Source organism: Bombus impatiens, unplaced genomic scaffold (genome assembly GCF_000188095.3).
Source record: "Bombus impatiens unplaced genomic scaffold, BIMP_2.2 scf_0418, whole genome shotgun sequence".
Lineage (NCBI taxonomy): Eukaryota > Metazoa > Arthropoda > Insecta > Hymenoptera > Apidae > Bombus > Bombus impatiens.
The window spans coordinates 3,740,023-3,765,940 of NT_176837.1; the positions used below are offsets into that span (position 1 = coordinate 3,740,023).

A 25,918-nucleotide genomic window follows, 5' to 3' on the forward strand; every position below is an offset into this window, starting at 1 on the left:
TTAGGTTTCCCAATTAGCTTTATCCTATACGTATCGATATTTGAAATACAATTTTTCATATTAAAAAATAGCATGTTATAATTTGTTATAAAGACAACAGTGATATATTTATTTTTCCATTTTTACATTTAGTTGCAAAATTTAAATTTTTGCTAAACGTTTTTATTAATACTTTGATGCAATTTATTATCGCAATTTTCTTGATTTTCACTTATTAACTCATTTACCCGCTCTCTTTCTCCTTCATCATCACCATCATCATCATCGTCATCATCATCGTCATCATCGTCATCATCGTCATCATCATTATCATCAGCATCCTCATCATTATCATCATCTTCATCTTCATCTTCCTGATAAGATGTATGATTTTCAGGAATATAGTCTTGTGATTGATTTCCTGTAAAAAAGATGATATACAGCAGGCTATAAAGACAATAAGTAAACGTTAAAATACTTAAGACCTTTACCATAATAATTATATTCACCTTCATCATCAGATTCGTATGTTCCACCTTGTCTACCAAATTTATGAGTTCTTGCTACAATAGAATAGAAAATATAATTTTGAAAATAATTACTAAAAATTATAATTTTTTAATTAAATGTAGATATAAAAAAGTAGTATTAGAACTAATTATTATTATTATTATTATTATTATTATTACTTACTTGACATACTAAGATCTTTTGTTTGAGATGTTTCAAAACCACATTTGGGGCAAGGTATAGGTTTGTTCTTTTCATACTTAAACCCTTTTCTTCTAATATGATCCTCGCAATAACATGTTTTACATCTCAAGCAAGAGTATTGTCCTAATCGATTGCATGATTGACCTAAAAATATTAATTGTTTACAATAAACCAAAAATTATGACACTAATATAATTATATGTAAAATATATTTATACTTATATTTTTATCTCTTTTATATTCTTACACTTGAAACTTTCTGCCTCCAAAACCTGACATGATGCTTGATGTTCAAATTGATCATCTTCACAAAGAAAGCAATTACAAAATGAACATCGGAATATTCTACCACCGTGATCCCATACACCTCTTTCACATTCTTGACAAATTGCATCTATCAATGGACATATACATGCATGAGTTGTAAGGCAACGTCTTCCGTGACAAACCCATGCTTCACAATGATCGCATATGGCTCCCTTTAAAAATTTATGTCTGTTACTTATACTCTCATAGTTTATTATACTGTATAATATATTTAATTATTATAACTATACGTAATTATATATATATTTAATTATATGTAAGTTACATGTACTTACCACCATACCCAATCCAGTATTAAACACACCAGGATGACGAACAACACAATCTCCTGTTTTTAGCATACACTTTATTTTTCCACAATGAGCACACATTGGTAATCGTTGTACACTTTGACAGAAATAACAGAAGGCTCTACTTTTTTGTTTCTTGCTACATTTGTCACATTCCTTTATTAAAAATTAGATATAAGTGTGATATATAGAAATACGGATACTCTGCTTATGAGACATAGGCTATTTTTAAATATTTTCTACTAATTGATAATATTAATAATTAATATATTTGAAATTTTATGATATAAAAAATATATTTGTGAAATTGGGATTTATTTTCGGTATTTATTTGTAAAAGGGTTAAATTATGATAATACTGATGTACATTATAATATATCATATTTACCATTACTGCATTGCATGGAAATTTAGCTAAATCTAATTGATCTTTAGCGGTTCTAATTTCTTTCTGCCTTAATTTTTGTTTTTCAGCTTTCCGTCTTTGTCCTGTCTTTTTCTTCGGCATTTTGGAAAATTTAATATCAACCTGACAAATATAATTATTTGATTAATAATAAAACGAGGTTAGAAACGTTGGAGTGCAATTTCGATTAATTGAACAAGGTTAGGGTAAAATTCAAAATCATTCCATACAGTTTAGTTTAATTTAATGGTTTACTTTCAGGATAACATACATCATAATCACTTCATAATCACGTATATTTATTTTCGTATTTTTAGAATATATAGAGTGGCCTAGCTAAATGGGATCACCTAAATATTTGCCTTATTTATTGTTATATAAAAAAACTTCTCAGGACAAAATTATAGTATTTCAAGGATCACATGCAACGCTAAAAATAATCTTTTTTCACAAACAGAAGACAAAATTTAAAAAATTTTTAAGACAAAAATATAAATACCTACTCGATGAATGCCGAAGGAGAAAATAAACTATAACTATTTCTTTCATAGTCACTTTTTAAAGAAATTATAAGGTCTATACATATATTTATACTATATATTTATTCTTCAATATCCTTGTAGATTATAAAAAAAAACAATTCAACAACCTTAAACATATCGTGCCCATTATTTAATCCTGAAATATTTGAATCTGAAGTATACATACATAACATTTAATTACATTCAATCAATAAGTGGCAAAATTAAGAAATTAAAATTTTTTGGTTCCTAGACAAAATTTCTTAACTTATGAGGGCTCAAATGAAAGTTTAGAACCTAAAGAATTAATTGAGATTGGTTTTATCAAACTTTATCTGGTTTTATTTAAATAGTCTCCCTGGTTTCTTAGTTATAAGGAAATTTTAAAAATCGCTCAATTGGCGGGTCTGTGATACAGGGGCTCGCACATGTGGGCAGTTCAGAAATTTATGGAATTTAAGCTTGGTTGTCGTGCCCATGGAGTGCTAGAGCATTCTGCTCGTGTTTATAAATTTGAAATTTTGAGACCGTGATTATACAGAAGAGCTACAAGTGATCATTGAGATATACAACTACGCGAGTCATATGTTACGATGTAAGTGGATACGATATGAGAATAGAAAGAGATCGCTACTAAGAGACTGCTTCTGTCCCTGTCTAATCAGACATGCACACCGACGCTGTTCATTGATCGGTGTTATATTTACATATTTACCGCACGATGCAAAATTATAGACTATGTCATGATCATATAAATAGGTCTCGACACTCATGTACCAAAGCCTAGGGAAAACTGAGTATCTGAAAATTGAGTCATGACTAGTTATGAAAAATTAACATCGAATCATCGTTGCAGGAAGATTCTCGTTCTACGCATCGTGATATGCTATGAGTGTCTAAGATAGAAACAGAAATGTTCTTTTTGTGTCTATCTCGTAAGAATGCGAACTTTGTTGACCGTCCATATTAATGTTTTACGATTAGACGCGATACAATTTTTGAATAGTATTCCCTAGCGAGTGTCGAGATCTGTTTACATGATCGTTGGAATCTACCATGGTACGACCGTGAATTATACAAACAATTATAAACACATTCGTAGAAACGAATATTAGGGCGCAATACTTCAAACGGAAAAGGCCATTTCCGATGTTTAATTTGAATTCATAGCATTTGTGTTTTTTATAATGTAATTCTTGTAGTTGTTTAGTTCGTTTCCTTACTTAATAAAACATTTGTTATTTCTTACCGTTAAAAATCGAGTTCTCAATAATCATTTCCTTCCGCTGTTTTTAAAAGGATCATAAAAGGAATAATTAACGTGAACAATACTCATAGGCTCTGAAATATTATAACCATGTCACGATGGAATAACTGAATTAACCTCTTTATGACAAAATTAAAAAATTAAATTTTTCGATCAATAAGGAGAATTGCTTAACTATTCTAGGATTAAATTAATGCTTTAATTCTCAGAAATCTTCTCTATACAGTATTATTTCGATTTCCTAGCTAATTAAATAATTACATGCAATTATTTTGGTGTCCTGATATACTTTATCAGTTATAAATAAACTAAACTCTTGAAATAAATCTTTATAAGTATGCACTTTCTTAATATCCCATTTTTATTTAATGTTAAAAGTATAATTTCTATGTTCATTTGTACATTGTTCACATATTGTGGAGATACAAAGAGTGGAATGTATTACATATTGAAAACTTATCATTCGAAATAATTATTATTTTTTAGTATTGTTGTGTACAATATTTACGACAAAACATTTGTTACATAAGTATGTTTAAGAAAAGTATTTTGGTTATATTTAAGATTGTATCTTTGCATGCAATAGCTTCTCCAATTTGCGAATATCCACTGTGAATTTTCGAATACCTTCGCTTAATTTATCTGTTGCCATTTGATCTTCATTAAGAAGCCACCTAAATTCAGCTTCACTCAAACTGGTCTTTTGAAGATCAGATTTCTTTGCTGCATCTACTGTAAGTACTCTGCGAATTGGTTCATTGTTCTTTTCCAATTCTTCTAATAGCTTGGGACTTATAGTTAGAAAATCGCAACCAGCTAATTCTTTTATCTCACCTTAATGAAAAAATCATATAATATAATTTTTATTACAACCTCTAGTTTTAGTAACTATAATTAATTTTAAAATAATCTTAACCCTCTAATAAATATTAATTTTTATATTTACCAATGTTCCTAAATGAGGCACCCATAACAACTGTTTTATATCCAAACTTTTTATAGTAATTAAAAATGTTAGTTACAGATATAACACCTGGATCTTCTTTAGAATCATACAACTTTCTATCTGTATTTGCCACATACCTAACAAATCACTTCGTTTGTACAGTTTTTTAATACTTATAAAAAACATTGTTGAACTTACCAATCTAAAATTCTGCCAACAAACGGTGATATGAGAGTTACACCTGCTTCTGCACATGCAACCGCTTGAGCAAAAGAAAATAGAAGCGTTAAATTACAATGGATTCCATATTTCTCTTCCAGTTCTCTATACACAAATGAATTTTACTATTTTAAGTTTGATCTTTTTATTAAACAGCTGGTTGATAATAAAAATGAGATCAGCTTACTTTGCTGCTTGAATACCTTCCCATGTAGAAGCAAGCTTAATTAACACACGATTTTTATTTACACCAAGTTCTTCATATAAAGCAATTAACCGTTTGGCTTTCTCAATGCTAGCTTCTTTGTTAAAAGACAACCTAGCATCTACCTCCGTGGAAACTCTACCAGGTATAATATTTAAGATTTCTTTACCAAAAAGAACACATGTAATGTCTAAAGCTGCTTCAACTTGTTCTGTCAAAGTACTGAAACAAATACATTAGTTTATAAGTTTCCCATTTCTCTAATTAAGAAGCCACGTAAATCACAAAATTATCATATTAATTATTACCACAGTTATAATTTCAAGTGAATACTTCTTTTCTTTCATACCTTTTGCTGCATACACTTCCTTTTATTTTTCTTTTTTATAAATTTTAATATTCTCCCATTCCTAATACTAATCTTCATAGAATTTCCTACATTTTCATACAGATTTACTTTAATTCCTTTATATTTCTTGATATGTATACTATTCTGTTCACGTATATCATTTTATCCCTTATAATTCCTATAATGTCTTAAATTAACTTTTACTGTACTATAGATTCTATATCTACAGATCTATCTACTAAAACGAGCATTTATATATTTTTTAATTATAATAGTTATTTAGTATTAATAATAATATAAAAACTATAAAAAATTCAGTGTACTAATTTTTACAAATTAGTATTAAAAAATATACTTTTCTTTATTGTGTTAAAATAAATATCTCATAATTTAGTACTAATATTTTAATAAGACAACAAATTTAATATATATTAAAAATTTGTAAAATAATGGGCATTTAAGTAATAGTAAAGGTAGCACATTTATTTAAAATATTTACTAGAATAACTATACTTTCAATTTGTTAATTTAATATTATAATATACTTACGATCCAGACTTTTTTCCATATTGTACAGCTTTATCTATTAAGTGAGCATATTTTTTTTGATTAGCTGCAGCAAGGATCAAAGAAGGATTTGTAGTTGCATCTATTGGCTTAAATTGCTCCATAGCTAAAGACAATGAGATAATAAATTAATGCATTAATAAAAATTTTATATGGTAATAAGATGATACATTCATTTTAGTTTGTAATAACATATATTTTAGTGTAAGACATTTATATATATTTACTTATTTATATATATTCCAAGAGTTATCACTGACATCTATAGGTCAAAGATAATAGATACATACATACATATCTTATGGATTACATTACATGATAAATAGAAATTTTTCTATTTAATGCAACAAAATATTACCTACATAGTATTAAAAAGAATGGTTTATAATGTGAAGGTTTATAATAGAATATAATAGAATGAATCAAACTAAAACTACTTATTTTACATTTTAAATACATAATTAAAATTGTATGTAATTAATTTGGTTTTTTAACATATGTTATAAATTATTCATTATGATATAATACAATGATTTTAATGATATAACGATTACAATAAAATCACATAATGTATTTTGTAATATAAAATATATTTTATACATTTATATATTTATTTATGTACGATGGTAAAGAATAATAATTTAGTTACATTTTAGTTTTATTACATTTTTATAAAATATTGATAAGTATAAATAGCATTATTATGAAACTATTAAAAAAAAAGCAATCGTAAGATCGGAAGATTTTGTAATTTCCCCTACTCTTGCATGCATAACGTAATCTAAACTTTAAACTAATATCTGCTTTCTAATGAAGTATTGCGTATTCTATTATAGTGCTTATGCATATATGCATTTATAAAATGAATGTACAATAAAGTAGATATATAAAAAATATTTATTCTTCAAGTAAAAAGATGTTTAAAAGATAAATTAAAAGTGCGCTATTAGTGTACCCCTACCATACTTTTTTTTAGTCACCTTCACCTTTGACCGTATGTGTATTAGGTGCAAAACCATTTATTTAAAACTTATTTTATTACTTACCTTGAAAATCACCGGTATCGGCGACAATCGTTGTGATTTCTTTTAGTTGTGTCAATGAGTTCGTCATCTTGACTTTCTTCGATTGAGGCTCACTCATTCTTATCGTTACTTTTATATACCGACTGGAAATCGAAAATTCTGCTTCTTACACTGGAGCGATTCAGCATTCAACGATACCGTACACGCCTGCCAACTTGCATGACACTACCGCTTAATTCTCTCCAACACTATTTGCATTACGTAAGTAACTTTTACTATCGATCCTTTGTATCTGAAATCGATATTATTCAAGTATTTAAACAAAATTCCATTGATTTATAATTTTAATAATATAGTAATATTTATATAAATATTATTTAATTCTAGGTTTTCATATTTTACAATTTGAATATTTGAGATCAGTATTTATTATATGTAATGACCTTAGTAATGATGAGAGATAAGATCTATACAGAAGTACATATGTTGATTTTTTTGTAACCAAACGTATTTTCCCTTATAGCTTAGATGCATTACAAAATTAAAAATTATTTCATCTTGTTCCTTACTCTTTTAGTCTACAATTTACATTATATTTTAAAATTGTAAATAGATATATTTTAATATATAAGTTGCGTATGCATTATAAGACATATTTATTAAAACTTAAGTACAATAATAGTGAATTCAGTTTTGTTGATACATATGTATACTTATATCTATAATCAAACATTGTAACATTGTATAAAAATATATAAATTAAAAGGAAACAATCTTATTGTTTTTTATATGCATTCTAATTAAAATTATTTGTATATAATACTCTAAAAATATATCTCAATTTTTAAGATATATTTTAGATGGAATATTTTTATATATTGATGTATGTAATTTTTTAATTTGATATAAATATATGCTTACTTGATCTTAGTTAATTTTAACATAGAATTTATTCAATAATGTATTTATATATTCTTATTTCTCTCTAGCATATGGTCTATTAGTAAATTGTATTTTCTTATGAAAATATTCTGAACTATCAATTAATTATATTATTGATCATGATTAATATTAGGAAATCAATTTTATTGATTCTATTCTTCGATCGATTCTATGTATTTGAGCAATTCCATTATACCTCTTGTTAAAAAGTATAATAGAATACTGATAAAGTATGTGATAACATATATACTAATATGTAAACCATATGAGAGAGAAATTCCCATTTTATATGGAAGAAATGTATTAAATTATGTTGTTGAATGAACATGTTAAAACACTTGCTGAATTGGGAAATATCACTTTCATCTTACAAATAAGTTTAGTTTAATTTATATTAAACTTTATCACTTCGAGAATGTTTATCGATAAATGTCGATTTTGGTTGGTGACTGTACATAAAAATCGAACATATTACTAAAATTGCACCTAAAGAAAACTGGAAACTCAAGTTAAAATCGAAAAGATATATAGAAGCTATACAAGAAATAATAATGGCTAAAGAGGTGGCAAAACCTTTAAGTATATTATCTGCATACTTAACTACCATTGCAACAATAAGACCTCCACCTGCTTGAAGTACAATTAAATAACAAATAAATAGATCATAGCCAAAAAAGAAACCTTGTTTTCGTAAAATTTCACCATCATTTACAAAACATGTAATTAATCCAAAAGGTAATGATAGTAAACTTAATTGAACATTTCTCATCCATACTGATATATCTGAATCTTTTAGTATTTTTTCGAAGTATATCCCTGCAAACCCTGATAAAAAACATGCACTTAAGGCAGCTGAGAATCCAAGTAAATGGTTCTGTTCTATACCAGATGGTAAAGCAGTATCTGAACTTTGTGCTAGTTGTACTAATACTACACCTATGACTAATAATATTAGAGCTCCCCACTGAGTATTCTTTAAAGACTTTCGTAGTATTACCACAGCAAAAAATGCTGTTGTTAAAATTTTTAATTGGTATGTTACCTGAGGAATAGTATGTATAAAAAGCATGTAATAAATAGTATTAATAGGTGAAAAATATCAAATGTATACCTAAGTATTGGATATACCTGATAAGTTGCTGCATCTAAATTAGATGCTGATATATATAAAAGATTATTCTGTACAACATATAGAAGTGATGGCACAGATACTTTTAGAGTATCAACAGGCTGTTTTATGATTGTTGACTTTAGGGCATCAAAAAATTTTGGAAAGTTTCCTTCTTCAACAAGAACTAATATTAGACATGTTAAAAGTTTAACAACCTCCGCCATAACTACCGCTGGAATAACATTTAATTACTATACATTAATAACTTACATGAATGTAATAAAAATAATAAATACAATTTTTAATTTATATAAAGAATGTAATATACCAGTTGATGAAAGAAACATATCTCCTGATCTTGTACGTGCATAACGCATACTAAGCCCAACCAGGGCATTTTGTAATGTAAGTGTAATTAAACTAATGTATTTTAGTGTCTGAGCACTTCCTGTAAAATAAATTAAGAAAAAGATATCAGAGAATGATTAAGGAATCAATACATTAGTTAGTCCATTAGACATACTAAATTTAATTTTATGTTAAATTTATTTATTACAATTTCTTATATTAAAATTATAGACTTACGTTGTTGTGATTCCATCATATAATGTTTTTTATAACAATTTTTATAATATAAAGGCTAATGGATCATTTCATCTACAAAATAAGATGTTTTATTAAAGTTATAAATGTAGTGTTATTAATGTTTTACATTTTAAAAAATTTATTAAAAAATTGTTGAACATATGTATATGCATGTGTATTAAATATATAATTTAATCAGAAATCTTTGATTATATATAATAAATTATAGATATATTTACAAAACATTAACATATTTAAAGCTTAATACTATTTGTCAAATGTAATCTTGATTTTTTAATTCATGTTCAGTATAACGTTTAAAGAAATAATGCAATAATTATAAATCAATGTAACAATACACAATACATATTGTAATTTAAGAAAAAATATATAGTAGATGAAATAGTATAAAACATACCAATTATTCAGAGTATAAAAGATTTATGTTAAACGAGTATATTCCTTATGATTATGTGATATACGATTAATATTTAAGTAAAGTATGTATTAAAAATTTTATATTTAGCAATAAAAATAAAATGTGCATAGGATTTATATCTACAGTAATACATAATACTAACTGTAATGTTCTTTTTCAAATATATAAATACTTTCATTTTACCTTTTTCTTTATTTTTACTGAAATAAAAAAAGAGAAAACAAGGAATGGTAAGTATGCACACAAGATATGTACACGTTGACATTTATACCCCTTTATTGCCTATCGCCAACATGTGTATGATGTGCCTATAGAAAGCCGAGATATTTTTAAATCTAAAATATATTAAGTTTAGTTATCTTAATACATATTTAGATATTTTACTAAATCAATCAAAATTACAAATTTTTAATAACAGTGATAGAAAACCATATTTCACCGACTAATAAAATAATTTTTCTTGCCATTATCGGAAAAATAGGTCAGATTTAAAACATTTAAATCTTAATAAAACTTTGAAATTGTATTGTTAATTTATAGATATTGTAATTATTTAATATATATGAAAAAATAGATATACGATAGAAATTGTAAAAAGAATCTAATAATCTTATATTGTAATATTAATATACTATATAACTAGATATAATTAAAGAGATTAAAATGAAACTAGGGATTTTTTAAATTATTGCTAATATGTTGGTGGCAATGAGGTAATGGGTGGTAAATTTTAACTTTCGCAAATAAACGTATTATAGCGGTGGTGTTGATCGTATTGTGAGAAGTTAAAAGAAACTTTTATTCCATAATCTTGATTATATGATAAAACCCATGTAAATAATGTATAATTATTACATGATTTTGTAGAATATATTGTTATTCTACACTTTTTGTTTGTGAATTTGTTACCAATAAAAAGTGTTCTAAACTTGAATATAAAAATATAGGTTACATTACATTTGTTCATTTTTCTTGGATCTGTATTTGATAAACAGAAAACAATGTCTTATATGTTGTCACATCTCCACAATGGATGGCAAGTGGATCAGGCAATATTATCTGAAGAAGACAGAGTAGTTGTAAGTTTCTAATTGATTTGTATTAACTTTTAATGGCTGTCATGGATGAAATTTTACCTCGTAATTTTACTATCTATAGCGACTATCTATATATGAAATTGTAACTAAAAACAAAATTTTTTAGGTTATTAGATTTGGTCATGACTGGGATCCAATGTGTATGAAAATGGATGAAGTTCTTTATAATATTGCTGAAAAAGTAAAAAACTTTGCTGTCATTTATCTAGTTGATATTACTCAAGTACCTGATTTTAATAAAATGTAAGGTTTAATATGCAATTAAAAATCTTAAAATGTTATTTTATATTTTTATAAAATATTGTTTAAATCATTATTGATAATATTATTTTAGTCAGTAAACTGGATATCTTTTTATTGTCTTAAACTATTAAAGATATACATTTTCAGAGAGATATAAATATGATTTTTTACAGGTATGAATTGTATGATCCTTGTACAGTTATGTTTTTCTTTCGAAATAAACATATAATGATTGATTTGGGAACTGGAAATAATAATAAAATAAACTGGACATTAGAGGACAAACAAGAAATGATTGATATCATTGAGACAGTCTACAGAGGTGCTAGAAAAGGTAGAGGTTTAGTTGTTTCTCCAAAAGATTATTCTACAAAATATCGTTATTAATTATCTTTATTGACAAAAATATTTTATATTAATGTATAAATCAGAGAGAAAATATTGGTATATAACTGAACTTACATCAATAAATAAAAATATGGCATAATTACAAATAAATATAAAGTTATATATAGCATATATGTACTTATGCAAATTATTGTAAAAATAATAAGTATATTTGTACATTTATTATTTTACATTTATCTGTAAATAGCGATTATAGTTTTGTATAAATTGGTTAATTTATTTTCTATACAAGAAGAAGTCAATAAATCATAGCTTAGTGAAGAAAGACTAGATAATTAAATCCTGAAAACATATTTTTATTGGTTTTGTGTATATTATTCATTTTTGATATGTATAAATATTTAAATAACACTTACACTCAAAGGAAGATTGCACTTCTCATGTAGGACTTTTGTCAAGCAATGGTAGGTAGGTAGCTTATACCTTGAATAACAATTAAAAGATTAGACATTTATATTAATTAAATCTATTGTAATCCTTAAGTCATATAGCCAGTTTAAACTAAACAATTACAACCTTATATTGAAATGTTATTATTATAGTTTCCTTAAAATGTTCTGTCTGTTTTAAAAATATATTATCATATGCATTCCATAGAAATAAAAAAGAATTAAATTTATGTATTGCAAGAATAAAATTTGATTCACATATTACTATAAACAAAATACAAAATATCATGTTTCATTACAGTTGTACTTATACGTACATACATTACTTATTACATTGATCTTCTATATTAAATAATACATCTTCATTTTATGTTAGAAAAAATACTACCACTTTTTTATACATATAAATTTCAATATTGTGCAAAACAAAAATAAATATTTAAAATTACTTCTTACATGCTTACCTCAAAGTTGTGACTAGTGTAGATTTATATTTGAACTTGGTACTATTCTTATTTTCCTGGAGGTATTTTCGTACACTGGATTCATAGGTGGTGGTTTATCTAAAGACAAAAATTTCAATATTTAAAACGAAAAAAATAGTAAATAAACTTGTTTGTAATAAGCATGACAAACTTACAATTCTTTAAACAATAGGGATTTTTTAATACTTGCTTTGTACAATTGTATATGTAAGCATATTGACTCTAAAAATATAATAAATATTAATAGTATTAGATATACAGGATCCAACCGAATAACACGTAAAAGCGGGCATAATGTGACTGCTTGTGGAAAAATAAGAAAAGGTATAGAATAAAATTTTTTCATTCTCGGCTTAGTTTTCGAGAAAATCGAGGTTGAAAATTTGTGAAATTTATATGCTTCAACATGACAAATTTCGGATTGGACAGGATAAAATAATGTAAAGTTTGAACACATTTAGTTAAAAATTGACCTACTACACGCGTAAGATAAATTTTCAAATCTATTTTTTTCGGAAACAAAGTATCCCGTAAAAAAGTGTTGTTCTGCATTTTTGATTTATTTTCACACGTGGAATGATTTCCTATCGATTATTTAATCCTGTTCATCATGTGAATTAGTCATATTCAAATATATTTGACGAATTTTCAAACTCGATTTTTTCAAAAATTAAATCGAGAGTAAAACAATTTTATTCTATATTTTTCCTTATTTTTCCACAAGGAATCACGCCTATTTTTGCGTGTTATTCGGTCGGAGTCTGTAGATATATAATTTATGAGTACATAATTAATATTAATATAAAAGATCTTGGATTTTCCTACTTCTTTTTGCACCATATTTATTCTATCACGTCGTAATCTATATACTGTTCCAAACACATCCAATTTTTTATTATCTCGAAGATGTTGTAAAATTATATCTATTGCTATTAAAGTGCCAGTTCTACCAATTCCTGCACTGTAAAAATATGTATTATATACATATAAAATATATATATATATATATATATATAACAAATTTATATAAAATAGCGAAATAGTAATAATATTAAATAAATTCAAAATGTAAAGTAATAACAATACTGAATAATATTAAAACATCAAGATATATGATATTATTAACTATTATACTAAACTCATATATTTTTACCTGCAATGAATCACAATATATCCTTTATTACCAGTAACATTACGATGTACAATCTGGCAAAAATGGATTATTGGTTCAAAATCTTCTGGGACATCATGATCTGGCCATTGTTTGAAATGTAAATGTGTTATATTTCTTTTTTTGTTTTCCTATATTTATTATTTATAAATAGGAGAATTAAATTAATATATATAAGTACAAATGTATTTTATTAAATCTTGTAACTTAAGTTTAAATCTTATACCTTTTGTAATACTAGCGTTCTTTGTGTATAAGATCTATAATCTAATTCACTTATACATTTTATAGTCAAATTTTCATACTTAAAAGTTTCCCTAATTGTTGGAAAATATTGATGACATTTCTCCTATAAAGGTATCAATTTTTAACATTCATGCGTTAAACGAGATTGAAATATATTTAGTGCGAAAATCTTACTTTGTCTTTTTCAACTAACTCAGTCAACATAACTATTACATTGATGTCATATTGCTCTATCATTCTCCAAAAATCAAATGTTGTTTCTTCTTTTGGTCCTTGACAAGCTATATATTCATTTTCGCCACTATAGCCCTGAAAATAGTGTATACCTATTTAATTCATATTTAATACATAATATAATTCATATTTAGTGTAAACAAATAATTTTATGGTTACTCACCTTAATAAAAGATGCATTGATGTAGTCAGTATTAGGATCATTTTCAATTACTTCCAGCTTAACTCTTGAAAAATCATCTGAAAATATAAATTTAATAAAGCATTTTTTTTCATTTTATATATAATTCACATCTTTATAATATGTAAATCAATATTTTTACATGGTAAAATATCAGAATATCTGTTTTTCTTCTTATTGGCTTGTAAACAAGCAGTATTGGTTGGCATCTGTAAATCAATACTAAGAGTTTGAAGTAACTGAAATTCATTGCTTAATTTTCCAGGATTATCAATAAATTGTTGACAATGAGTTATAAATTTCTTTTTTGAAAAAGGTGTAGGAACTGGTGATCCAGACATGTCAGAATGTAGAAATCGTCGTAATATTCTAAAAAACATGTATAAATTATCATTAAATTATTAATTATGTAAATTTTTTGCCACAATATATACTTTGTTACAATGTTTAAATGTTTAAATTTTTATATTTTGATGAATATTATTTTTACTGTGACAATGTTGAACTAAACAAAAAATAAGATTTACTTACGCACGAATTGAACATTTGCGAAATAATAACATTATTGTTGATAAAATTCCCAAGAATAAAATACCAAAAACAACTCCACTAACAAGTACGATATCTATTTCAGCATCTAATATAATTTAAAATATTTAATGAATACAATAAAATTTAATTATGTATAATTTTTGCAATACCAATATCGAAGCAACTAAACGAAGAAAAATACAAATAACTTTAAGAATCAATAAACACTTTACTGGTTTTTATTAAAAAAGTTGTAGAATCAGAATATCCACCACGAGTAAATGCCCGCATTCTAACATGATACCATGTATTTGGTTTAAGAGGACCATTACAATAAATTCTTTTATTGGTATTAGATGAAATTTCTTTACAATTTGTATTTTCGCCAAGTGTATACTTGACTGCTTCCATATCACCATAATCAGCAACAGAATTAGCTGCAAACATACGGTAATAATTCAAACATTTTTAATTAAATTTGAATACAAACTGAAAAATATATCACCTACGATAAGGATTCCAACATAGTCTAGTAGCTTGATAAGGTATTGTAAAGTCTTGTAGCATAGCTTCTTTCCAAGAAGATATATTTGGCCATAATATATGATTTGTATTATTCGTCATATTAAATCTAATACTTGATGGAATATTATAGTTCATTCTTGACACTATAATAGAATAATAAATAATATCACCATTTGTATTAGGGAATAAGGGAAGTAAAAGTGTAGCTGTTGTTGTAGTTCTTCGTGCACTAGCTGGATCTATAGTTATAGATTTTATATAATCTTCATCAGGTTGAGGTGGAACTAAAATATAAATAATGTGTAGTAACTTATTAACGACATTTTAATACTTGAAGATAAATATTTTATGAAAGTTGCTAGTTTATATTATTATTTAGAGTTAGATACACACTGCCAGCAGGATATGAAATATTTTTAAATGCTGGTATTCCAAAATCTTGGACTCCCTGAACCTTTGTTACTACTTTAATGATATAATTATATTCTGCTTTTAACTCTTTTAAATTTGTTATGACCGTATCATTTTTAACATCATTTGATAAAAATTGTAATGTAAAAGAATGTGGTTCATAATTAGTTCTAATCCCATCTACAAATACATTAAAATACTCCAATATTCCATTTAAAGAACATGGAATGCCCCATGTCAAAATGGTATTCAAAACATTTTTATTATTTTCATTGTTTACAATTGAATATGAAAAGTTGGATACCATCCCTGGAACTAATATATAATAACTATGGTAATATAATAGAGTTTAGTGATATTGAAATTATAAATATCTATAATTTCATGTAATAAGAAATTACCTCCAGCTGGTGTTTTAAATAATACTAAGTCATTGTTATAACTTCCCCAGCCTGCAGAGGTTCTTGCTTTGATTTTTGCTGTATAATATGTAAATGCTGTTGCATTTAAATATTCAAAAATGAACGTAGATCCATTAAAATGTTTAATGGTTTTTAAGGTTACTGGTTTGCACCAATCAGGCATATAGAAACATATTTCTCCTTCAAATACAAGTTCAAATTCATGTAAATTCCCTGCTAAATATGATGGTGGTTCCCAAACAAATATAAATTGTGAATATGTTATATTTGTAACATTGAGAAAAGGTGCGGATGGTACTGAAATATTAAAGAATATCATATATTACCATTAATATTACTTATGACTTTTGTTATTTCTTGTATTTTTAATGTAGGTTAAAAACTGTATGTTTAACATAATTTTTATGCATTTCTGCTTACTTACTATCTTCTGATGTTGTTACACTTATTAATTTACTTAATTCACTATTTCCTGCTTCATTAAGAACATATGCCCAACATATATATGTAGTAAATGGACTGACATTCTTTATTATTGAATTTGTAAAATATTCATCTTGAATATGAGAATCTATATGTACTTCAGCTTCCCCATTCTTAACTTCATAACCATGACCGTTTGTCATTGTAGCATTACACATAGCTTTTAAAGATGTTAAAGTACAGTTACTGTTGCCTTTCTCAATCTTCCATGAAAGCATTATGTCATGCGTTGTAACAATTGGTTCTTTCATATTTAATATTGGTGATTTCGATACTAAATGAAATTTTCATTTATTCTTAAACATAAATATTTTATAAAATATACATATATAATATTCATAATTTCTTTTTACCTGTTGATGCTGTTCTTGTATCAATAGTGATCATTTCCCCATCATTATTGTCTTCATCTACTGCATTAATATAAATGCAATATGGAGTACATGCATACAAATCACTTATTGTTACATTTATTCCAGTTACTTGTTCTGTTTTTGGCTGTGGATCAATAGTAACACGGTAATATTTAATACATTTAGCTCCAATTTCTGGTGGTTCCCAATGAATAACTAAAGAAAATGCATTAGCTTCCACAGTTGGGTTTTGAGGTCTACTAGATTCTTATAAAAATAATTATTATTCAAAAAATTATTGATTAGTAGCTATGTGTAAAAACTAGTATAATCACTGACTAACATACTTGGAGAATTTGTTTTTAATGTAATATCAACACCATTAGATTGTTTGTTGTTTATTGAAACTGCTTTAATTATAAAGAAATATTCCTCACATGGTTCTAAATTTGATGAAATATATTCCTCAGTTGTAATTGAGGCATTATTACAAATATTTTTAAGGCATTGCGCAACTAAATAATGATTTACACATGTTGGATAATCTCCTGGTGATTTCCAGCTTAATTTAATTGTACTAGAAGCAGTATGTGCAACTAATTTTTGAATATCTCCAATTTCAGTAACTAAAAAGAATGAATAGTATATAAATTGCATATTATACTTTTAAAAACAATTTCTGCAAAATAATTAAACCAGAATAAATTTAAATAATCATATTCGATATTAAATTTGTATTAATATTATAATTTTACTATTAGAACTCGTCGCGCCTGTTACAATAACTCCAGTCGAGTTTAAATCTTTGTCAATGGCTTTTACAATAAATGTATAATTGTTGCATGGTTCTAGATCAGTGGCATTATATTGTGTATCTTTTACTATGGTTCTATTTCTTGAAAAACATAGTTGATTCGAGTCCAAGCATATATCGATAGTATAAAACAATTCACTTGTTATATTATCACAAGGAGGTTCCCAGGAGAGAAATATCCATTCTGTAGCAACTAGATCAATCGTTAAATTTTGTACATTTTTTCGATCTATAAACAAAGCAAACGTAAATAGTAAAATCATTCATTTATACTGACCTTTATCTAAATAATTATACCTTCTTCGTTACATGTCATTAATATATCTTCCGATAAAATTTGGTTATCTTTCAATTCGTTAGATGAAATAGAAATATGCTCGAATTTTTGAACGAAGTCATTGTTCGTTGTATCGAGAATCGATATATTAGTATCGTTGTTTTTCAGGTAATCATTCGGCAGGAGCTCATTTTGTTCGAATTCCGTAGCTTCGTTTAGAAACTCTTTTATGCTCATAGAATTATTTAGTTCTGAAGATACTACATATTCAGCATTGAGATCAAATAAAATTTTCATCGAAGCGTTCACTGTCTCATTTTGTCCGATGTGTCGATGATCGATTAAATTATTTTCACTGAGCACATAGATGATCTGTAGTGCGTAAATCAACACTTTCAATCGTTTTTTTCGTACCATGTTACCTATAAGATTGCAAATTGAAACAGAGTTTCATTATTAAAATCGTAAAAGTCTAAGATAACAGTTTGATGTTTTTTTTATCTTAATTAATTAATTAACTGCGCTAGGTAAAGTATCAGGTTCTGGTGATAATTTTATTGTACACTTTATACGTCGTATAGTTAACATTACGTATTTGAAACGATGTAATCTAGACTTTCGAAAGATTTATTTCATATCACAACTAAAAACGAAATCAATATTTGTGATTCTTTCTGATAAACTTAAAATATACCTTGAGTCAATTCACAAACGAAAAATATCATTGTTGTCACAAATAAATTGTATATTAATTAGAAATGATAACGTTTCATTAACCATGATTTCGAAGGAACGATGAAAAATGTTAATATTAGAAATAAAGAAATTTGATAAATAATCGATTTAATTTTGACCAATGTATCTTTTTAACACATTATTTGGATAGGTTACATTGGCTTCTGCCAATATAATTCTTTTTCTATTTAAAATGATATTTTTTTTCTATCTAAATTAATTGAAATGTTAATTATATATATATATTTAGTATTATATATATATATATTTAGTATTATATACTTAGTCTCATAATTTAAAACCAGAAAAATAATTTTATACCAAAGACTTAACAATTGAAATTGTAATTTTTATACGTTTTGTGCATTTATGATTGTGCATTTCACTTCATTTAACACGTTATGTAAATTTATTTTGATTACTATTATTATTCATTTTATAAATGCATTGTAAAAAAGCAGATATTAAAAATAAAATGGTATGTGTACAATAGGCGTTTAAAGTGGCAAGTAGAATTTCACAATAATTGATTGATATGTTATAGCTCATATCAATCACGATTCGATCAGCAATGTTTTTTCACAGATCATCGTAATATGAAAAGTCAAATGCTCACGATTCTTTACCCAATCTCACAAAAAATTGTTCTTCATTGATAAATTACAAACATATATTCTATATTTTTCATTACGAATTGAAACCTTTTTCGTATATAAAACAATTGTTATGTTTTATCCACTTATTCAAGAAAAAGTCGGTTTATCTAGGATTAAACTCTGCACATAAGAATTAATTCGTTGTTTTCAATAAAGTTATTAAAAATTTATACACTCGAATCAATGAGATCTATTAACAAAGGTACGAAGAACTATTTTGAAAACTCGATGTGTTAGTTATTTTCTTGATAATCATTCTGACTTCTGATCACTTACCAACAGGTTTTCGTTTATCCCTCCTATAGTCATTGATATTGCTGATAAGAATCTCAAGTCTATATTAAACTCTTAAAAGCGTACTCTGTACTACTTTATTAATCAAACATGAGGGTAATATTTATCTTGATCTTTTTACGAATTTTAACAATTTTTTATTATATTTTACATATAGCTTTTATAAAAATTCGTTTCTTTCGAGTCTTACATGAATTATATTTATTATAATAAGTTTATACAATCACTGAACACAATTATTACACAAATGGCTGTTATCGAAAAGCTTTATAATGATTAAAATTGTATAATTTTAATTATATATCTATAATTATATATATATAATATATTTATATATATATACATGTAATAACGCATATATAATAACTGATATCTTAACGCATTGTTAATAATTGGAAATCATAATTAATAAATAATTCATAATATTTAAACTACATTTATATGCCATTATATATGTGTACGTAATTCTTAATGCAATTGTGTATGTTAAGTATTAAATTAAACATAAAATGTACTTGCCCAAAAGATTAGACTTTGCCGCGATTTGAATCTCTCAATGTTATTCATTAAATATCAGTTTTCCTTTAATATAGATAAGACCCCCCGTTTTCATTAACGTTTTTGCGCATTCTAGTAGAATACATGTGAATCGAATGTTAAGCACTATGATCGAAATTCGCTATATTAAAATTACATTCAATCGTAAAAAAAATAAAGCAGCATTAAGCTCTCGGATAAATCTACAACTTCATTGAAGCTGCAATTTACTTATGAAGCGAAATAGAGGAGCATATGTATATACATTTTTAAAGAATATATTATAACCTCCTCAAAGGTTGTTAAAAATAACATGTTCTGATTATTTGAATCTTTTAACTCACAAAAAGTCATATTTACACTTGTATTTGAATAGTATATTTATAAAATATATTTGTACAACTTAAACGAGATGAACAACTTAAATTTATTAATTAAGTGATAATTAATAAATTATTTATTACTGATTATTTGAGTAAGACTTTCAAATGAAAAGAAAATATATAAGCTGATATAAGATAAACGAAAATTCGACGAATAAGAAATCTTCATTTTACTATATGTATATATAAGCGCAGACGAGGGAAAATTTAAGACACTTTTATTCTGTTTACTTTTTGGTATATCTTTAATTTATAAGTTTTAATTTTTCAATATAAAAAATATCATATTAGAATATTCATGAAAAATATGTTTGAGATAAGTTAATAAAATAAATATAAAGAGGTACGTTAACTATATATATGTAATTAATAATTTAATAAAAATCTGCTTAAGTAATAAAAATAAATATTTTTTAACATTGCTACAATTATTGTATAATTTTATATTTTTATTGTTGGAAAAACAAATAGAATTACTATTTATTTCTCAAGCGATTTATCATTTGACCATTTCACACGTATGTTAATGTAATTTGATGCGTATACTTGCGACGGAGTGTTTCCTCAACATATGTGTCTATGATTATGAACGTGATGTAAGTCATACATATATATTTTGTTTCTAGATATTTAAATTTTTGCGTTTGAGTGTATTACAAAATATTTTTTCATTATAAAATAAAACGTTTCATAAAATATGTAATCTTTTACGATAAAAAAGATAATGAATTTTATTAAGAAAACAAACTAAAACAAACAGATTTATTTATTTATGTTCTATATATTGTAATTTTGTATAATTAATTATTAATCATCTCCTGGTTCAATAACAAAATTTTGTTTCAGATATTCTAAGGGCTTTAAAATATTCTTGATAAATTAGTGGAATGTAAAGTAGTAAATAACTGTCTTTATACTTTTCTCTTAGCCTTACATTTGCATATAATGGAGGTAAGTGTAAATTATAACATAATTTTGGCCTTTCTTTTTTCGGTGAAAAATTTAAAACATGAAATCCCGCTTCAAAATCCATTGACGTTTCATATAAAGCATTACCATACCCCATACCCGAGCCTTTATTTAAAGACATAGTTAGAGAGGAAATGGGAGTACTCACGCATATGGTTCCGGTTGTTTCCGGATTAGTGCTGAACCTAACGGCTAAGTACTGAAAGTGTTCCACGCTAGCATATACATGAACCTATTTAGTTCCACGCTACAAAAGACTATTTCATTGTACGGTTTTATGAACAAGTTCATACTTTTCTATTCGAGATAGACAAATAAGAGAATAACATAATCACGCAATACTGAAAGAAAGTTGCCTCAGAAAGAGAAATTAATTATTTATTATATTCTTTTTAGAGAAGAAAAGGAAACCTTACCGTTTAAACGATAATGGATTAGTGGAATGATGAATAGTAATAATTTTAATATATTTTATACACAATAGACTTTTAGATTTAACATTAAATTTGCTTTATATTAAATAATAAACGTTATAATAAATCTTAAATTTCACTTTAATAGTAATTTCAATGGTTGATAGGTTGTGAATAATATCAGAGAGGAAATTCCTCTCTGATAGTATATCTGACGTAATGTATATGTTGCATGCGTATTTATTTACAGAAACGATAAAAACAGAAGAACAAATTATCGGCAGACAAGATTTGACGTCATGACTAATTTATTAACCGAAATTTTTATCTTTTACTTTGAAAATTTACTTGTAAAATTTTTATTTTATATGCTTAACATTAAAGGTAATGACATATAATAGCACAAGAAAAAGAAAGAAAACGAGAAAGATCAATGCGCTAGTGTGCTATGGTGTATTGTGTTCATGTCTAGTTATATCATCCGTTAAAAGAGGCCTTAGGCACCGCCGTCCAAAGTTGTCTATTGTCTCTACCATCGTCTTAACGAATACGTCGTCTTCATTTGTTGGGTTATACCTCGTTTACGGTGAAATTAAAAAGGTTTTTGTATATGCTAGCGTGGAACACTAGGACTTGGCAGCGTGGTGCAGCATTTGTACTGTGGAATAACTAGAATTGGTGTGAGTTCTCTCATTGCCTCTCTGACATACTACAAAAATATGTAATTGTTATTTTTCTCAACTCACGTACAAGGTACATGTGACCTACACCACTGTCAAAATGAACGTAGATAAATCATAACTTCCATGGATAAATATGGAAGTGACTTCCTCATATCGTTACTCATTTCTCAGCTATTTAGCAAAAATTTCTTAGTTATATAAAAATATAAATCGATATAACAAAACAAATGAAAATCTCGACTTTTTTTCTCGATACAGCATTTTCATAATTACCGATACATATAATGAATGTTTCTTTTACAAAATTTTTGGTACCGTATTAATAACGACAAAATATTATAAATACATCACAAAGTAATTTTTCTTTTTAATGAAATATTACACAATACGATTACGACGATACATTATGTTAAAACATATAGAACTTTACTCTAGTAAATGCAACAATTGTACACGATTTTCAATAAGATAATTATAGTACATGAATTATGATATTAATACATTTTTAAATTATAAGTTTGGAAAATATCAAATAGGAAAATTTTTTATAACAAACTGTAACATCATACATTGAGTTATGTCTGCTTTATTTTTTCATTGTACATCAATAGTAATTAGTATAATCTCTGAGGTGGTCCCATAGAAGATTTAATGTGAAGAGAACGTACATTTTGCCAGTGTTTTTTCAACAATGAAACTAAAAAGTTAATTGAAAGATGTACATTTTGTACCAATTCATCTGGACTCATTCCCACGTGACCTACAGCCACTGACAAACATAATACCTGAAAAAGTTTTTCAAATTACGTTTGGATATTATAAATTACAATTTTAGCAAGAATTTGTAAGTAAAATATTTTTTTGAAACAACGAATATGCAACAAAATTTACCTTCTTCATTTGAAATTTAATTGTAGCTTTCACCTCATCAATTTTCCCTACCATTGACTCCTGATGAGATAGAAGACCAGGGAATTTGCCAGCTTTGTTCAGACCAGGACCAAGAATACGTGGAATTTGTTTAATTAAAGATTCACTAGCTAAGAAGGCGTCATATTTTTTAGCTGTAAAAAGCACACGCAAGTTAATTTTTAAATCAAATTATATTAAAGTTGATTTAAAAGATGTCTCGACACGGATTGAGGTACGAAGGAATAAAACACAACGTCCTCACCAAGTGAAGAATTTCATTTTCTTCCAGTAGACGACCACTACTACAAATTACAAACTAGCAATGGTGCTTTTTGGAAGGCACAAAGAAAAGAATTAAATAGACAAAATAAAAAGCTTCAAATTACCTAGTTTCTTTACAAGTTTTTTGTTCTTATTTAATTTTTTCAATGCTTCTGCATCCATATATGGAATATTATTAGCTTTAGCTTCATCACAATGTTGTTGATCTCCCAAAACACAAACTTGCATCTTTGGTCTTGGAATATTCTTCAACCTTTAATAGAGATAAATTACGTGTGTAATTAACTAATTAATATTCCTTAAACTGTTGATTATATATATGTTATTATGAATAAATATTCAAAGTAACACTCAAAGTGGAATTCAACATTATTCCAATTACTCAAAAATGAAAATACAATTATCAAAGTCAATATTCTCAGTAACATATTGGATAACCACACGAAGTATTCAGATAATACATGCAAAGTAGTTCAACATCACTGAACATTGGTTTTAATAATTGAATTGATTGAATAGTCAAATATTGACTTACCAGCAGGATCATGATTCATGATCCTGTAATAAATACAACGGTAAAAAAACCTCCCCAATTTATTTAAGACCCTGGGTAGAGGTCCGCTAGGTAAAACCTAGCTTCCTGACTATGCATGAGGCAACCTTTTCGGATGTTAGTTAAAAAATAAAAAAAAAATAAAAAAGGAAAAGAAAAGAGAGGTAAAAACCGAAAAGAATCCTCAATGTCAGGTAGAAACATACTTGACGGTGCCTGAGAAACGTTTGTCCTTTTGAGGATCATAATTCTTCAAGCCAATTTGGAGTTCCACTGTTTCTAAGAATTTCCTTTTTTTGTCTTGTGAATTTTGGATAACACCATTCACACATTCATAGAGAGTATCACGTGATACTTTGGACCTATTGATTAAAATTATTATTACAATCAAAGTTGAAATTTAAAACAATTATTACTACTATTATAATATACAGAATACAAATAAAAAAAGTAGGTCTTAGAACTGAGATACGGACAGAGCTTTGTCAATTGATTCATTGATACTAGCATGTTTCTGTTTCTAATGAAATTGTTTATAGATAAGATATGAATTGCTACCAACATTTTTGTACATGAAATTTTTTTATTGCTTGGTGTTCACAATCAATCTTATAAGCAGTGCCCATTTTCTTTATTTATTTCCAACATATAGTGAATTCATGTGAATTTATTTATTATTAAAATAAAATTATATTAAAATAGTACATATATAAAAGTTTAATATTTTAAATAATACTATACTACGATGATAAAAAAGTCGGTTAGGATTAGAATATAATTTAAATAAAATATATAAAACTGTTATAAAATAAAAAGAATTCAACACATAATAGAAAAAGTATTTATTTATATTTATTAAATGCTTAAAATTTATTTTATAAAAGATTTTTAAAGATGCATTTGAAAGATTATAGTACAATGTGGAGATATCATGTCCAGAAATTGGTACGATATAAAGCTTCAATAACGATTATTTTTAAAAAATATTGGTAATTATATTAAAAAGATATATCGCAATAAATATTATTTACAATATCAAAGAAAAAAAATTTCAGATTTATAAAATATGAAAAGATTAGATACTCACGTCATTGTACCTCCTTACAAGATCACTGAAAAGAAAACGTCCTATCTACTGCACGATTAAAATCAGAAAGGAAACTGCTATGTTAACAGCAGAACCAGTAAAACCAATACATATTTGCTAGATGGGATCACGCTTATGAGCATCCTAGCTCATAGTTTATGAAACTGTCATAGATGTCGTGCTTGCAATTTATGTGAACTCGGCTTTAAATTTAACTATTTCGGTATGCATCGATATATATATATATAGTCT

General features: G+C 26.1%; 6 protein-coding genes across 19 annotated transcripts; 1 reads left to right on the plus strand and 5 right to left on the minus strand.

Moving 5' to 3' along the window:
* Positions 1–2,155, minus strand: LOC100748339 (zinc finger protein 330 homolog). 2 transcript variants are annotated; one of them, XM_033321328.1, is made up of 6 exons: positions 1,699–2,155; positions 1,296–1,466; positions 941–1,172; positions 673–837; positions 489–542; positions 1–400 (listed from the first exon to the last, which is right to left on the minus strand). In XM_033321328.1, exons 1-6 carry the CDS (start codon positions 1,816–1,818, stop codon positions 153–155), a joined length of 990 nt encoding a protein of 329 aa, XP_033177219.1. In that variant the 5' UTR covers positions 1,819–2,155; the 3' UTR covers positions 1–152. The 2 variants fall into 2 exon arrangements, with proteins under 2 accessions (XP_033177219.1, XP_012242275.1); XM_012386852.3 differs by having other exon boundaries at positions 471–542; positions 1,699–2,154.
* LOC100748460 (tyrosine-protein phosphatase 10D) lies at positions 913–22,033 on the minus strand. 9 transcript variants are annotated; one of them, XR_004461899.1, is made up of 20 exons: positions 21,885–22,031; positions 18,183–18,584; positions 17,827–18,114; positions 17,419–17,697; positions 17,072–17,338; positions 16,660–16,992; positions 16,215–16,532; positions 15,796–16,128; positions 15,387–15,686; positions 15,111–15,314; positions 14,878–14,983; positions 14,489–14,715; positions 14,329–14,405; positions 14,106–14,240; positions 13,912–14,034; positions 13,668–13,816; positions 13,340–13,475; positions 12,670–12,736; positions 12,418–12,592; positions 913–923 (listed from the first exon to the last, which is right to left on the minus strand). XR_004461899.1 is itself a non-coding variant. In XM_033321324.1 (20 exons), exons 1-19 carry the CDS (start codon positions 21,886–21,888, stop codon positions 12,507–12,509), a joined length of 3,834 nt encoding a protein of 1,277 aa, XP_033177215.1. In that variant the 5' UTR covers positions 21,889–22,032; the 3' UTR covers positions 11,613–12,063; positions 12,494–12,506. The 9 variants fall into 9 exon arrangements, 6 of the variants coding, with proteins under 6 accessions (XP_033177215.1, XP_024224041.1, XP_024224037.1 ...); XM_033321324.1 differs by lacking the exon at positions 913–923 and adding an exon at positions 11,613–12,063 and having other exon boundaries at positions 12,494–12,592; positions 21,885–22,032; XR_004461900.1 differs by lacking the exons at positions 913–923; positions 13,340–13,475 and adding an exon at positions 11,613–12,063 and having other exon boundaries at positions 12,494–12,592; positions 21,885–22,032.
* LOC100743748 (probable transaldolase) lies at positions 3,843–7,072 on the minus strand. The gene is made up of 6 exons (XM_012386864.1): positions 6,837–7,072; positions 5,773–5,896; positions 4,857–5,096; positions 4,649–4,774; positions 4,451–4,587; positions 3,843–4,338 (listed from the first exon to the last, which is right to left on the minus strand). The coding sequence occupies exons 1-6, from the start codon at positions 6,931–6,933 to the stop codon at positions 4,064–4,066; spliced, it is 999 nt and encodes a 332-aa protein (XP_012242287.1). The 5' UTR covers positions 6,934–7,072; the 3' UTR covers positions 3,843–4,063.
* LOC105680903 (UDP-galactose translocator) lies at positions 7,455–10,320 on the minus strand. 3 transcript variants are annotated; one of them, XM_012386861.3, is made up of 6 exons: positions 10,295–10,320; positions 10,076–10,227; positions 9,454–9,525; positions 9,197–9,316; positions 8,886–9,100; positions 7,455–8,799 (listed from the first exon to the last, which is right to left on the minus strand). In XM_012386861.3, exons 3-6 carry the CDS (start codon positions 9,470–9,472, stop codon positions 8,152–8,154), a joined length of 1,002 nt encoding a protein of 333 aa, XP_012242284.1. In that variant the 5' UTR covers positions 9,473–9,525; positions 10,076–10,227; positions 10,295–10,320; the 3' UTR covers positions 7,455–8,151. The 3 variants fall into 3 exon arrangements, with proteins under 3 accessions (XP_012242284.1, XP_033177220.1, XP_012242286.1); XM_033321329.1 differs by lacking the exon at positions 10,295–10,320 and having other exon boundaries at positions 10,076–10,283; XM_012386863.3 differs by lacking the exons at positions 10,076–10,227; positions 10,295–10,320 and adding an exon at positions 9,872–10,029.
* On the plus strand, positions 10,584–12,160 carry LOC100743861 (thioredoxin-like protein 4A). 2 transcript variants are annotated; one of them, XM_024368277.2, is made up of 4 exons: positions 10,584–10,725; positions 10,840–10,971; positions 11,096–11,232; positions 11,406–11,850. In XM_024368277.2, exons 2-4 carry the CDS (start codon positions 10,894–10,896, stop codon positions 11,617–11,619), a joined length of 429 nt encoding a protein of 142 aa, XP_024224045.1. In that variant the 5' UTR covers positions 10,584–10,725; positions 10,840–10,893; the 3' UTR covers positions 11,620–11,850. The 2 variants fall into 2 exon arrangements, with proteins under 2 accessions (XP_024224045.1, XP_003490342.1); XM_003490294.4 differs by having other exon boundaries at positions 10,600–10,971; positions 11,406–12,160.
* On the minus strand, positions 12,090–25,916 carry LOC100743980 (60S ribosomal protein L10a). 2 transcript variants are annotated; one of them, XM_012386809.3, is made up of 6 exons: positions 25,667–25,916; positions 24,786–24,941; positions 24,131–24,279; positions 23,724–23,896; positions 23,448–23,617; positions 12,090–12,106 (listed from the first exon to the last, which is right to left on the minus strand). In XM_012386809.3, coding segments are annotated over exons 1-6 (654 nt in total). In that variant the 5' UTR covers positions 25,672–25,916; the 3' UTR covers positions 12,090–12,105. The 2 variants fall into 2 exon arrangements, with proteins under 2 accessions (XP_012242232.1, XP_003490343.1); XM_003490295.4 differs by lacking the exon at positions 12,090–12,106 and having other exon boundaries at positions 23,403–23,617.
* Positions 25,917–25,918: the final 2 nt, after the last annotated feature.